Below are 13,159 nucleotides of genomic sequence, written 5' to 3'. Positions count from 1 at the left end.
TATGGTACAATCCTTTGTAATGGGTAACATATCCTGACTCACATCCTGTAGCACTATAACCTTTCTTGACTTCTAATTTTAATTCATTTTTTTTTTATTTCAGATATGCATGATTGAATATTTTGGTACACTGATATATAAATTTAAGGAGAAAATTTGATTATATACTTTGTTTTAAATAAATTTTGGCTCTAATGAAAATTATCATCTATTATCTGCAGTTTTCACACTTATATGTAATCTTACATGGTATGGATCACTTTCACTGGGTAACTACACTGGGCACATCTCTATGGTATGGATATTCTCAATACTTAAGCTTAAATCACAATGGTGACTAGCCACACTACTTGGGATGTATAAAACAAAATAATGGCCTACATCAAACACTCTCAACACTGCACATGATTCTAAATAAAATTTGCAATGCACTTATACTCAAAATAATTGTTAATTCACCTCATACAAGTTTCATCCACTCAGTCCAAGTCATGAAAAATAATTCACTATCCATTTCAGTAACAAAGTTTGCGTATTTCAATTCAATTCAACAACTTTATTACAGACCATATAAACAAAAAGAGCGAGAAAAAAAAAGAGACAAAACACAAGAAAAAGCACATCACCAAGACACAGCCATCAGCCAAGACTATGTTTATACTGTCTAAGAGTGAAATCAGCCACTGGTTCCATATATGTCAACTAGGAAATCCTCTTAAAATGCCATAAAGCACACGGAGAGGGCGCAGAGGGAGGCCAGAGAGAGCCCTGCCCCCGGAATCCACGAGAGGAGCCAGCGGATGCCATGTGTACAAGCGGCCTTTTGTCCCCTCCACTGCCACCCACGGATCAATACCTGCTCACCCCTCACTGCCTTAAAGAGCCACATTTCCTACCCCTCAAAATGCACATCATTACCAACGCCTCGCGAATACCGGGCCACGCGTCTTCCCACGCCTTCACTGATTTAAATAAAGAAGGAAAAGACCCACAAGTAGTAGTAGGAAAACGAGTAGTCCCAGCAAATCATATATCTAGGGAAAGAAGAAGATAGACTCACCCTTCCTCGTCATTTCAACAGGTTATAGTCCACTGGCTAAACAACGGCACCGTATCCAAAGCACTCCCGGGTAATATTTTCACCACTTAGCACCGTGGCTCAGTAAAAATGAGTCCTGGGTCGCTCACTCGCACAGGAAGTCCGTCAGAGGAGATGAATTTGCCCTCCCGCCGGCGACTTCATCTCCGCCTGTTTTCTCGCGTTTGCTGGACTCCACTATCACCCTGGCACCTGTCTCTCAGGATTTAAGGTGCCTACAGGAAGTAATGCCGCCGAACTGGGTCATATTTGCGGTCAACTTTCCCTGTGGAGGATCGCCATGTTTGTTATGGTACGAGGACGCGTCTGCCCCCGTGGCCGCCGCCCTCCCGCCCTCCACCGCCCTTCGTCCGTCTCAAAACTCTTCGTCTTTATTACTCTGTCTGGGGCCGTTAAACTCTCAAAACCAACAACCTCCGTGTGCTTTCGTGGCTTCGCTTATATCCATGGATATTCTGAGTGGCTTGGTGCTGGTGAAAGTGTGAGTGAGTTTGAGAGAGAGGGGAAAATAGGGTTTAGATCTGGATGGTGAGCAGGGCGGGGTGGGAGGTGGCGAGGTGAGTGCCGCGCCCCGCCCCTCGCCCAGCCCTGGAAGAAAACGGGAACCAATCAATAGTCTATGTCACTCGCAGGTTTTAAATTAAGATAGTCTCTATGAATATCTGTCCCTTGCTGAACTCTTCCATTCATTCTTACTCCTAAAATTCATCTTCCAGGACTGATTCTGAGGATTTAAAAGGATATTGCGAGGAGCTAATATCGGGAATTCACCTGTCATACTAATAAATCCACCTGTGTCCCCTGGTAACACGATCACAGGAACATGGATATACACCTGCCATGCTGCAATATTCAGAGGAATCGATGTAACAGGCTCATGCCACATTAAAAATACATTAAATTGGGAGCAAAATTCTACACCACCAAACTAAAGTCTACTAAAATGCTGCAGACAACATTCCCGTACACTATGAATATTGTAATTTTCATTTGCCTTTTGGTTCTAAAATGTATAAATGGAAGTATTTTATTTGAATATGTTTGCATTTTCGCTAATCTACGCTTATATGATTAAAACTAGTACGTTCTAATAATATGCATGTTCCATTTTCTTACTTAAATCCATACTGCTCAGTTATGCATTATCCTAGCATTTACACCATTAACAAACTATTTAACTTAGTAATTTCTAGTTGCATTGATCATTCTTTAATTAATGTATATGATTTTCTTGGGTACTACACACCTTTCCTTTGAGCGTCATCACCTGGAAGAGACCCACCCTAGAAACATCCTCACGCGCATCCACACCCACACGCTCGCACGCTCTCAATCTATACTTAAATTTACTATTTTCATATTATGAAAAAAAAAGTTTATTTGATATTAACGATGAAACATAAATAGTACCTCAAAAAAAAAAAGAAAATAAATAAATACAGTTCAACTTCAGTAACAACCCTACTATTAAACAGAATACCTCCAGCCTTCCCCTTTACCATCCATAATTTCTTACTCTAGATACTGTAGTTTATCATGAACAGACTAGTTAAGGATAACAGGTCTGCTGCGATTTGCTGTTCCTGTTTTTTTTTTTCCTCAAAATTTTGATTCCACCAAAAATAAATATACAGGGATATACAAAATGAATGATTAAAGTATACATTTAATACTTCATGATGAGTTGCTTGGTATAAAATAAAATATAGCTACATAAAAGATTTCAAGACACCATACTTACATGGTATTACTCCATCACAAGCCATACAAAAGATAAAATTAAATTTATATATATGTATTTATATATGTATATAAATCTTATGTTACAATTCAGTGATATTCATGATCTGTCAAGTGAGGGTGATGATGGTGGAGCTACAATTTGTAAACATCTACCACTATTGCATAATACATATTGGTTGCATATCGTCACAGCTGCAATTTGCATACAGACTTGAGCACGCTGCAGGAGCCCCCAAGCCCCTCACACATCCTCAGGCTGTCCCAGCTTGGGGTGTGGAGGCCCTGCAGGTGGAGGCTCATCCTGAACTGAGTCTGCCTTCTCGTTGTAGCAGTTTATACATTATGGCAAGATCTTTCCTAACTCCCCTGAAAGATTCCGCCAGGTGTAGTCCTACAGACTGTCCTGGAAGACCCTGCCAGGTATATGAAGTCCTGAACACACACTCCTGGAAGACCCTACCTAGTGATGAAGTCATAAGCATACTCCTGGAAGACCCTGCAAGGCATGAGGTCCTCAACACACTCTCTTGGAGTATCCTATCAGCTGGTGAAGTCATGAATACTATATGGTGAGACATCCTTGTTATTGTATAGACCAAGATGACAGGCAGCACATTCATCTCTTCCAGAACACATCATTACAGGATTGAAGTTCAAAACTACACATAGCCAATGTTACAGTACATTACATTACATGGCCAATGAAAGCAGTGAGGAAAAAAAAAAAAAAAAAAAAAAAAAAAAAAAAAAAAATAAAAAGGCCTCCATCTGGTGTGCATACACATGCGCACACAACATGCACACAGAGCATACATGAGGAGACACAATACCAAACAACCCACTGCAGTATGTACCCCTTTTGTAGCACTAAATAGTAATATAAAATTCTCCCAATTAATACATCTTACATTAAATATATGTAAAAAATGCTACAAAGCTAATATCTTATGACAAAGAGATTTTATAATGCGTAGAAAATAGAATGTTAGTCTCTATAGAGAGAGGAAATTGCATCAGCTAAAATTATTCACTGAAACATTCTGTAATGTTTCTTGTTTTCTTTGTATCTTGAAGGCGGTGGGTTTGATGCCACTAACACACTTGTACTTCCCCGTCGAGCCAAATGTTAAATGGGTTTCAGGATAGCATAGGTCAGCAGTCCTGCGAAAGGGAAAAGAGAAGTATTAAAAATACATACATCAGCTTATTTTATCTCCATAATAGAGTACACCCATCAGTAATGCTTCTTTAGAGGTCTAAGGAACTGTCACCATGTAATCTTCTCTTCTAGACACGATGGAATCAAAAGCTTTTCATCTCATCAACTCCTCTCCTCTAACTGACTGTCTTCAGCCTCTCTCTCATCGCCACAACATTGCATCTCTAGCTGTCTTCTACCACTATGTTCATGCTAACTGCTCTTCTGAGCTTGCTAACTTCATGCCTCCCCTCCTCCCGCAGCCTCGCTGCACAAGACTTTCTTCTTTCTCTCACCCCTATTCTGTCCACCTCTCTAATGCAAGAGTTAACCAGTATTCTCAATCACTTATCCCTTTCTCTGATAAACTCTGGAACTCCCTGCCCGCTTCTGTATTTCCACCTTCCTATGACTTGAATTCCTTCAAGAGGGAGGTTTCAAGACACTTATCCTTCAATTTTTGACTACTGCTTTGGACCCTTTTATGGGACTGGCATTTCAGTGGGCATTTTTTTACTGGATTTTTGTTGCCCTTGGCCAGTGTCCCTTCTACATAATAAAAAAATAAAAAAAAATCTTGGGTTGGGAAGTGAAGTTAGCACTAAGATGGATTTTTCTGACACAAAGATGATTCTTATCTGAGACAGAGAGAGAGAGAGAGAGAGAGAGAGAGAGAGAGAGAGAGAGAGAGAGAGAGAGAGAGAGAGAGAGAGAATGAGTAAAAAAAGACTTACCAAGGGTATAAGCAAGGACAATTTTGATGTTGGAGCTGAGGTGCAGGTAAGGAGGCACCATCGTGGGCTCATCTTCCCCTAGCGTAGGCATAAGGAGTCCTGCCAGGCACACCACTGCACCACTAACCAGGAGGAGGCTTGGCCCAGGGTGTGCATGGGTAGGTATGAATGGCTGCTGCTCAAGTCTGTTGCTGGACTGGGATTCCTGGGGATCCCCTGAACCGGACCGCACCCTTCCCCGGACGGATTCAAACTTGCCAATATCGCTCCCACTTTCAGGACTTGGGGAGCCAGCTTGTAGGGTGGCAAAGATGTCCTTCTTCCCTATGATCTGCAGAGAGGACACAACCTTTACTTCATGCCATTGGTAGAGCTTTAAGGACATTATGAGTCTTTGATGATAACTTTCTAGATATCTTTCCACACCTGTGGTGAACAAAGGAAGCATCTGGTTGTCAAACAGATTAAGGATCACAGACAAAGGCTTCTTACTGCAACAAAAAAAAAAAAAAATAAATAAATAAATAAAAATAAAAAAAATAAAAAAAATAAAAAAAAAGGCTAATATCTTGTACAAGAGCATTCATAAAAAGTTACAACAAAGTCGTACATGTTTAGTTCCCTCCTCATAGATGACGATGCGCAGACAATCCCTCTCCCGAGCTTCATTAAGTGAGAGATTTGATCTTTTCACGATGATGCCCACTGAGCATTTTGCATACAACACACCACTGCTGGACTCCACATCATAGCACACTGGATTGTTACACAATACTGCAAAGACACACAAACTATCATAAGGGATAAAAAATAATAAACAAACGAAAATAAAAAAAATACATGAGTTGACACAAGGCAGCCCCTATTTCCCTTAAATATTTTCAATCCTCATTTATAAACTTATACAACCTCTTAGAGTTCTCCTTATTCATGATATTTACATTTATTACTTTACTTTCAATTACATTTCACTCATCTGGTAGTCAAATGAAGTTTACCTATGTAAATTATTTTATCATACTATATTCATCTTATTATAAAATAACAATACTAATTTGCTAATAAGTTTCAATCACTAAAATATCCAATATGTCCAATTAATTAAAAGGTAATCAATCAGCCATTTACAAATATGATATGGATTGCTAATTAATGAATAATCAATTGAATATGAACCAAGGTGTATCATATAATCCTCATTCAACCTGATATACATGAAACTGCTTAATGGGTAAACCATCTAGAGACCTACCATTGTAGGAAATGTGAAAGTCATATGGGTTGTAGAGTGTCAGAATCTGCCTGTGAGTGTTACTGTCGTCCACATAAAACGTTAATGACTGAGGGAAGACAAAGACTGGAATTCGCCCATCCAGCCCACCGGATTGCATCACCACATTACCTGGGGACAAGCATTATCATTAGTTACAACTATGCCTAATACTCTAGTACATCACCACATAGTTGACAGAATAAAGTAAGAAAATAATAACTTCATCTAATGCACCATATATGGGGGCCAAGATACTGGAGGTATGATTCTGCATTCAAGTTGTGCATTCCCTGAAAAATGCTTCTTATATTTTGTCAGCTTGCAACCTGAGTTAAACAAGTAAGAAGGATAATAGTTACCAGATAAGAAATATACCAAAACATTTGCACTTTTTCCCACTGTCATGTCAAACACATCTATTTTTCTCAGCCAACCTAGAAATTTATGGGATGGATAAAGCTAAGCTGAATCATATGTTAGGCTAAACTTGGTAATTGAGTTGATCTAACCAAACTAATCACAGCCCCCTCCCCAAATATATATAGCTTGGATGACTGATCTTCATATGACTCCTGATAATACTACATCAATTACACAACCCCACAGCATCCTAGTAATGCTGCATTTATGCTAACTAAATTATCAGTATCCTGTATACCTGGCCATCTCATTAAAAAAAAAAAAAAAAAAAACATTATCCTAATTCCTGTAAATACTACATTGCTAATTCAGTGTCCCCAAGCCTGTACAAACAATGTAAATATACCTCACCATCTCATCAATAAGAGTCAAACCTTATACAACAAGCTAAATCAATACTCACAGTCCAGGACACAACACAATCGGTGACAGGTTACTTCTATACCCATGTAAATACACCATATAACCTTATTAACCACACAATACTACACACATCACTCCAGTACACACCAAGTCCGTAGGAGGACATGCCATCACTTCTACAGACAACGCGGGATGATCGTGACGGTGGTGAGGACAAAGCAGCACCTGAGGGACGCAGTGCTGAGACAAAAGGAAGCACATGGGCACACAAACGATCGCCCTTGAATGTCTATCGTTAGCTGCGCCTCACAAACTACGTCGTCAGATTAACTCCTCGCTGGGCAATCTTGACACACTCCCTTCACCTTCTCACGACGGCCCAACACAAGTTAGTGCTGCACTTCTGCGCGTATCACGTAATCTTCGGAGGCTTGATAAATAAATGCTCAAGATGTCCACTGTCAACACGGAGCGTACTTGCACAGTGCCTCATAATTCATGTTTTTTTTAGGTACTGGTGGACTTAACACACTCAACTGGTGCTTTGTTCACTTGGTTACTCATGTGCGTGGACTCACCTCAGCCGTGTATCAGATAAAGCAGTAAATTAGGGTCAGGCAACACCTCTCCCGAGCCACAAAGGATTGTTTTTGAGGAACAGCTGGGCCGTGACGTCACTCTGCCATCAGCTGTTACGTCATCGGCTCACTCGAGGCCAATGGCAACCCGACCACCGCCTCGTTTAAAACGCCCCACTTAGATTAGGTACTGTGCTATATTTGAAAGGACGTGACGTGGTAAAAAGATGGCTGGTCATGTGCAACAACTAAAATTATCAATGAGTTATTATGGTGTGCCAACTTTCCCTATCCAGAAAATACAGGAAAAAGAAAAAAAAAACTTAGTATCATGACAACAATGAAAGCAACACTAGGAAAACTTTTCATAAATATAACAATGCTAATAATAAAAAAAACAATAACAATAACAAAAAAAATGGTAATGATACTAATACTAATACTAATACTAATAGTAATAAAAATAACAACAATAATAATAATAATAATAATAATAATAATAATAATAATAATAATGTCGTGCCGTTGCGAAATCTTATAGTGTTTACGTTACAAATCGCGTGGTTTGTTGCAGTTCCTTCCTAGTGACAGTCGGGAATCTTTATTGCACCATTGCCAGAAAGGAAGGACACACGTGGCATCTGAAGCGTCATACCTGCAGCAGAAGTTAGTCCCGTTGTTGCCTCATCGTAGAGTAGTCATTTGTGAGAAAGATTAATGAGTATGTACTCTTGAGATGCCATCACACACACACACACGTACATGTATACTATAAACACACATACCTCTTATGACATATTTGCTCTCTAGTTTTACTTTCGGTGTATTGCACTTGAATCGCTCTGCCATCTCGTCCAATCACTCCGTTGTCTTTCCCCTCTCTCTCTCTCTCTTGTTCGCTCAGTTCCCTTTCTCTATATGGAAATGAACGCAATGAATAAAACCGAATGACAACTCTTATGACATACAAAAGGACACTTGCACGACTCCACAGCACTAGAGACACCACGACCACACCAGTACGGACAAAGCCGAGAGCGGAGCACGTCCACCCACAAGGCAAGTCACCATGTAAGTGTGACCTCTCCTGACCCATAGAACAACTCGGGCCCTCGGGGGTGACCTGACGACCAGTACCCCAGGGATGGCCCGCACCTCATCCTATGTCAGGTCACACGCCTCCAGAGGTTGCTAAGATTCCCGGTATGTCTGTCTGCCAGTCAGTCTGCTTATTTGTAGGCATGTGTTGTAAATTTATGTATTTGTGTATATATGCATGTATATATGTTAGGTTAGGATAGGATAGGTGCCTTTGCATTGTGTGTATGTGTCTCTGTTTGTCTGTCTGTATCTGTTTGGTAGATGGATGAGGTCAGATAAGATTAGATTAGGTTTGGTGTCTATACAATATGCATGCACCCATGTCTTTTTTTGTTTGTCTGTCTGTCTGCCTGATAGATAGGTTAGGCTAGGTATGATTATATTAGGTTTGGCTGTTATACAATATGCATGTCTTCTTTGTGAGTAATTTCAAAGTATGCGTGTTTAATATCGTACTATTTTGACGAGTAAGAAAGTAAAGATATTCTTATGAGTACTATGTGTATTCGTTACCTCACCCGCTCATGTTACTCATTCACTTACGTACTACCTTGGTAACATTTGGGTAAACTGCGAATAATCATCATCCTTGTTATGACTCACATTTTGAAACGCTTTGCTGTCTCACCACAACTACGTATTTTCTAAGACCACAGCGATGATTAACCATATTCTCAAGGGTGTTTCCCCTGTTAATAATGTAAGAATCTTGTTAAACTGTCACTAGAACTAGATGCGTTGGGTAAGTGTTTCAGAAAATAATCCCAAGTGCGATGCTTATTTCTTACATCAGTGCTGATGACATACGAATGTATATTGCACAAGTGAGTAGCTTTAGGCTTGTGGAGTTCATTGGGTTCTATTTGTTTGTCATCTTATAAAACTATATTTTTTATGTATCTATTTACGTAATTTGTTTGTTATCTTGTACATCTATTTACGTAATCTATATCTTTTATGTCATCTGCCTTTATGCAAGTCACATATGTCTACTGTTTATAATTGTATCCAGTGGCGGCATGTGGCTCCACTGCTGCTGCGTCTAAATACCAGTCTATTAACCCTATGACTTTTATTTAGTACATGTTTCCGTAATAACTAATATTAATCTGCCCATCATCATCTATCAAGTCGTCACCTGGATTTGTACTGTTAAACACTTATTTTCGACACACACACACACACACACACACACACACACACACACACACACACACACACACACACACACACACACACACACTGTCCGTGGTGGAAATCTACAACGGGAAAAATGTCACGTAGGGAAAAAAGTCCAGGGGGGGAACTTAATCGCAGCTCACAGTGGCACCTTCACAGCATCACAGCATCACGAAGAAAGGATGTAAGAGAAAGCAGCGTGGAAGTAAAATCCTCCTTGTGTGTATTTCCAAATGCTACAACCATACATAATAATATAAAGGATATATACGGAATACACCAGCCACCACAGATGCAATACGACACACAGGCCGGGGTTGCCACCTTCCCTGACACGTGGGGCAGCAACACCAAGTTATGGAATGAAGGGGGTCGGGGGGTAATAAAACTCGCAGACAACGCTGAAGGTCTTTAGTGAAGGAAGGTCTATTGGTTTGTCTTCCTGGTGTGGCCTTGACGTAGTGGTGGCATTATGGACCTCTTAAATCTTGCTAATCTTATCTCCTTTACGGGGAAGTTGGTATAGGTGGATGATATCAGGGAGAAAAGTTATAGATGTTAGAGTTGTGATGATGGTGAAGGTTGGAAGTAGGCGCTGCTGGGGTAGAGAGAGAGAGAGAGAGTGTGTGTGTGTGTGTGTGTGTGTGTGTGTGGCACCATGATCTTGAGGAAAGGGTATAGAAGGGATAGATTTTGGGGTTATGATACGGTACATACAAGGTGCGTGCGTGTGGCAGTATAGTTTTAACGGAGGATGTATGAATGCTATGAGTGTGAGGAAGGGAGAAAGGAAGGAAGGAAAAAAAAAGTAACGCGGAGAAAGAGTCATATCTTTTCCTTCCTGTGTTCTCCAGCCTTATGTGTTCCAGGTAGTTTTAGTCTTATGACTTCCTCTCAGTTCTTTTTCCTAGTTACTTTCTTTCCTACTTTCCAACCATAATTGTATGAGGAGGTGGTAATATGAAGTACAGTACATAGTCGGGCAGGTAGTAGTTAATTAAACTTTGGGAATATAGTAAGTTATGGTTGATGGTAATTTAAGGAAAGGGTATGGATGAGGAGTGAAGGGAGGACATGGGAGTACAAGAGTAAACGGTGGCATACGAAGTGGTGGCAAATAGACTAAATGATTGGTGATGATAAAAAATAATATGAAGAATATAAAATGCATAATTAGTGGGATCAGCCCCTCTATCTAATCTCACCTCGCTCAACGTGTTATGGACTTGTTATCGTGTTTTGAGCTCCTCACTGCATGTCCATATCATCGCACAGGCGAACAAACACGCAGTGAGGCAACTTAGCATTCCGAAGATTCCATCAGCCCAAGGAATCTTCGTTTAGTTGACCAAGTCCATAATATTTGAGTTACTCCATATGAGTTAGAAAGAAAATGGTAAGTATCCAGCCTCGAAATATAAATACGTAGATATACAAAAATAAAGTTTGAAATTAAGAAGGCGAGTGGTGCACCCAGATAAGGACAAGTGAGAGGAGATGAGGGGCAGGTGCTGGAGGGCAGGCTGGGGACTAATTAAAGGATAAGATGCGGGCGTGGGCGGGCCAGGTGAAGGCAGAATCATCACACCTGTACTCTACCGAAGGAACCCTGGAATAGAAATTATTATTGTTATTATTATTATTATTATTATTATTATTATTATTATTATTATTATTATTATTGGAAAATATACCATGAAAATCTCTCTCTTTCTCTCTCTCTCTCTCTCTCTCTCTCTCTCTCTCTCTCTCTCTCTCTCTCTCTCTCTCTCTCTCTCTCTCTCTCTCACATGTGTAGATAATCTTCCTGGCTGGAGTATAGTATTTGCGTGGTGTGTGTGTGTGTGTGTGTGTGTGTGTGTGTGTGTGTGTGTGTGTGTGTGTGTGTGTGTGTGTGTGTGTGTGTGTCATTCCTTCTGTAAATCTGTGACCTGGAAAAGATAAGAAGTAACAGGTCCATATCTAGATGAGAGAGAGAGAGAGAGAGAGAGAGAGAGAGAGAGAGAGAGAGAGAGAGAGAGAGAGAGAGAGAGAGAGAGAGAGAGAGATCCTCCGATATGTTAAAAAAGGAAGTCTGGCATAGGCTCACGAATCATGTTAGTGCCGACAGAAAGATTTTAAAACACTACACAAAATAATAGATATGATAGACGGCTATAGTAATGCATTCTGGTGGTTTCTTGCAGGCCCTTATTGTGAAGACGCTATGCTTAGAGCGGTGGTTGGTATGCAGCAAAGTACTCCTGCTAATTTGACGATAATAATGACATACAGGGTTCGCAAAAGACACATTCAGACCACTCATAAGATAATTTTGTGTAGTATTTTCCGAAGTTGTCCTTACCTAACCTAACCGAACGTATGCTAACCTGACATGAGAATATAAGAAACTGATTACAGGACCTAAAAATGTATACTATATTTGTCTTAACATACGGCCGCATTCCTCACCCGGTGGAAGTGCGGCTGTAGGACTTGACTCAGTCTCTTGGGGGCGACGTCACGTGATCTGGCCAGCAGCGCCGCCGCCAGTTCGTACTGCGGAAACAAGTGGGAGGGGGTCAGCTCAGGTCATTAAGGTCAGGAGGGGAGGGTGAGGGAGGAGGGTGGGAGCGGCGGTCGTTGTGTGGAAGGATTAGAGAGGTAGTGATGGGCCAAGAGGGACGGCTGGGTGATGCTTTTAGTGGAGGAGTGACAGGGGAGAGAGAGAGGGAAGTGGGAGGTAGGACAATAAGTAGGAGGAGGAGCACCACCACCACCACCAGTAGCAGAAGGGAGTAGAGGAGAAAGTGTAGTAGTAGTAGTGGTGGTGGTGGTGGTATTATAGTAGTGGTAGGAAGAGGAGGAGGAGGAAGAGGAAAAATATAAAATCTAGTTATATATCACAGTATGTCCATTATATGTTTATGTATATCATTCACAATACATCACCATTCTTGCGACTAGCATGTACTATTACTTCTATTATGCACATAGTTGTTACACCACAATGAGCAGTCAAGAATGGCAGCAAGTTATGTGGCTTGTTATGATTACTACTATTACTATAACTATAACGACAGTACTAATCTTAGCGTTACACGTGAACTAACAATCTATGGTTTCTCTTCCGTGAAATACCATACCGGTTGGCAGTCCTGCGGGGAGAGACAGAGATAAGCAAGGACATAAGTACACCCATTAGTAAAATATCTCATCCATAAATAAATAAATATCTTACAAAAACTTAAGGCATAATTAATAAATGCATCAGTGCCCTATATGTATTAGTACCCATTATCATACAATGTGTTTTTAATGTAAAGGAAATGTGTTGTTAAATGATAAAAAACGCATTACGAGTCAGCAAACATCAACAAACTACTGCATGAAGACAAAGGTGTATGTTGGAAATAATATTGATGTATAAAAAGTGTGAGAAAGAAGGAAGAGGGAGAAGAATATTTGCTATGAGTTAAACACTTCTAATGA

At 40.4% G+C, this 13,159-nt stretch overlaps 2 protein-coding genes and 1 long non-coding RNA gene across 10 annotated transcripts in view; all 3 read right to left on the bottom strand.

Annotated features, from left to right (window-relative positions):
• LOC135090908 (serine/arginine repetitive matrix protein 2-like) overlaps window positions 1–1,736 on the bottom strand; it is a 19,847-nt gene extending 18,111 nt beyond the window's left edge. The window contains exon 1 of one of the 5 annotated variants that reach the window (XM_063988085.1): window positions 1,061–1,736. The gene's annotated coding sequence lies outside the window, so the exon portion shown is untranslated. Of the gene's footprint in view, window positions 1–459 lie in introns of all 5 variants that reach the window. The other 4 variants (XM_063988084.1, XM_063988083.1, XM_063988081.1 and 1 more) reach the window with 4 other exon arrangements.
• A 1,016-nt stretch (window positions 1,737–2,752) lies between these two features.
• LOC135090905 (motile sperm domain-containing protein 1-like) lies at window positions 2,753–8,394 on the bottom strand. 4 transcript variants are annotated; one of them, XM_063988077.1, is made up of 5 exons: window positions 8,194–8,394; window positions 6,027–6,176; window positions 5,385–5,548; window positions 4,775–5,105; window positions 2,753–4,003 (listed from the first exon to the last, which is right to left on the bottom strand). In XM_063988077.1, exons 1-5 carry the CDS (start codon window positions 8,255–8,257, stop codon window positions 3,969–3,971), a joined length of 744 nt encoding a protein of 247 aa, XP_063844147.1. In that variant the 5' UTR covers window positions 8,258–8,394; the 3' UTR covers window positions 2,753–3,968. The 4 variants fall into 4 exon arrangements, with proteins under 4 accessions (XP_063844147.1, XP_063844150.1, XP_063844149.1 ...); XM_063988080.1 differs by lacking the exon at window positions 8,194–8,394 and adding an exon at window positions 7,409–7,551; XM_063988079.1 differs by lacking the exon at window positions 8,194–8,394 and adding an exon at window positions 6,978–7,189.
• Window positions 8,395–9,697: 1,303 nt separating this feature from the next.
• LOC135090907 (uncharacterized) lies at window positions 9,698–12,945 on the bottom strand. Its single transcript, XR_010262162.1, has 3 exons — window positions 12,781–12,945; window positions 12,140–12,226; window positions 9,698–11,297 (listed from the first exon to the last, which is right to left on the bottom strand). It is a non-coding gene; the product is annotated as an uncharacterized LOC135090907 (long non-coding RNA).
• Between the last annotated feature and the right edge of the window lie 214 nt (window positions 12,946–13,159).

Source organism: Scylla paramamosain, chromosome 36 (assembly GCF_035594125.1).
Source record: "Scylla paramamosain isolate STU-SP2022 chromosome 36, ASM3559412v1, whole genome shotgun sequence".
NCBI lineage: Eukaryota > Metazoa > Arthropoda > Malacostraca > Decapoda > Portunidae > Scylla > Scylla paramamosain.
Note: the sequence above shows the minus strand (reverse complement) of the source record. Positions and strands in the feature narration are given on the sequence as shown.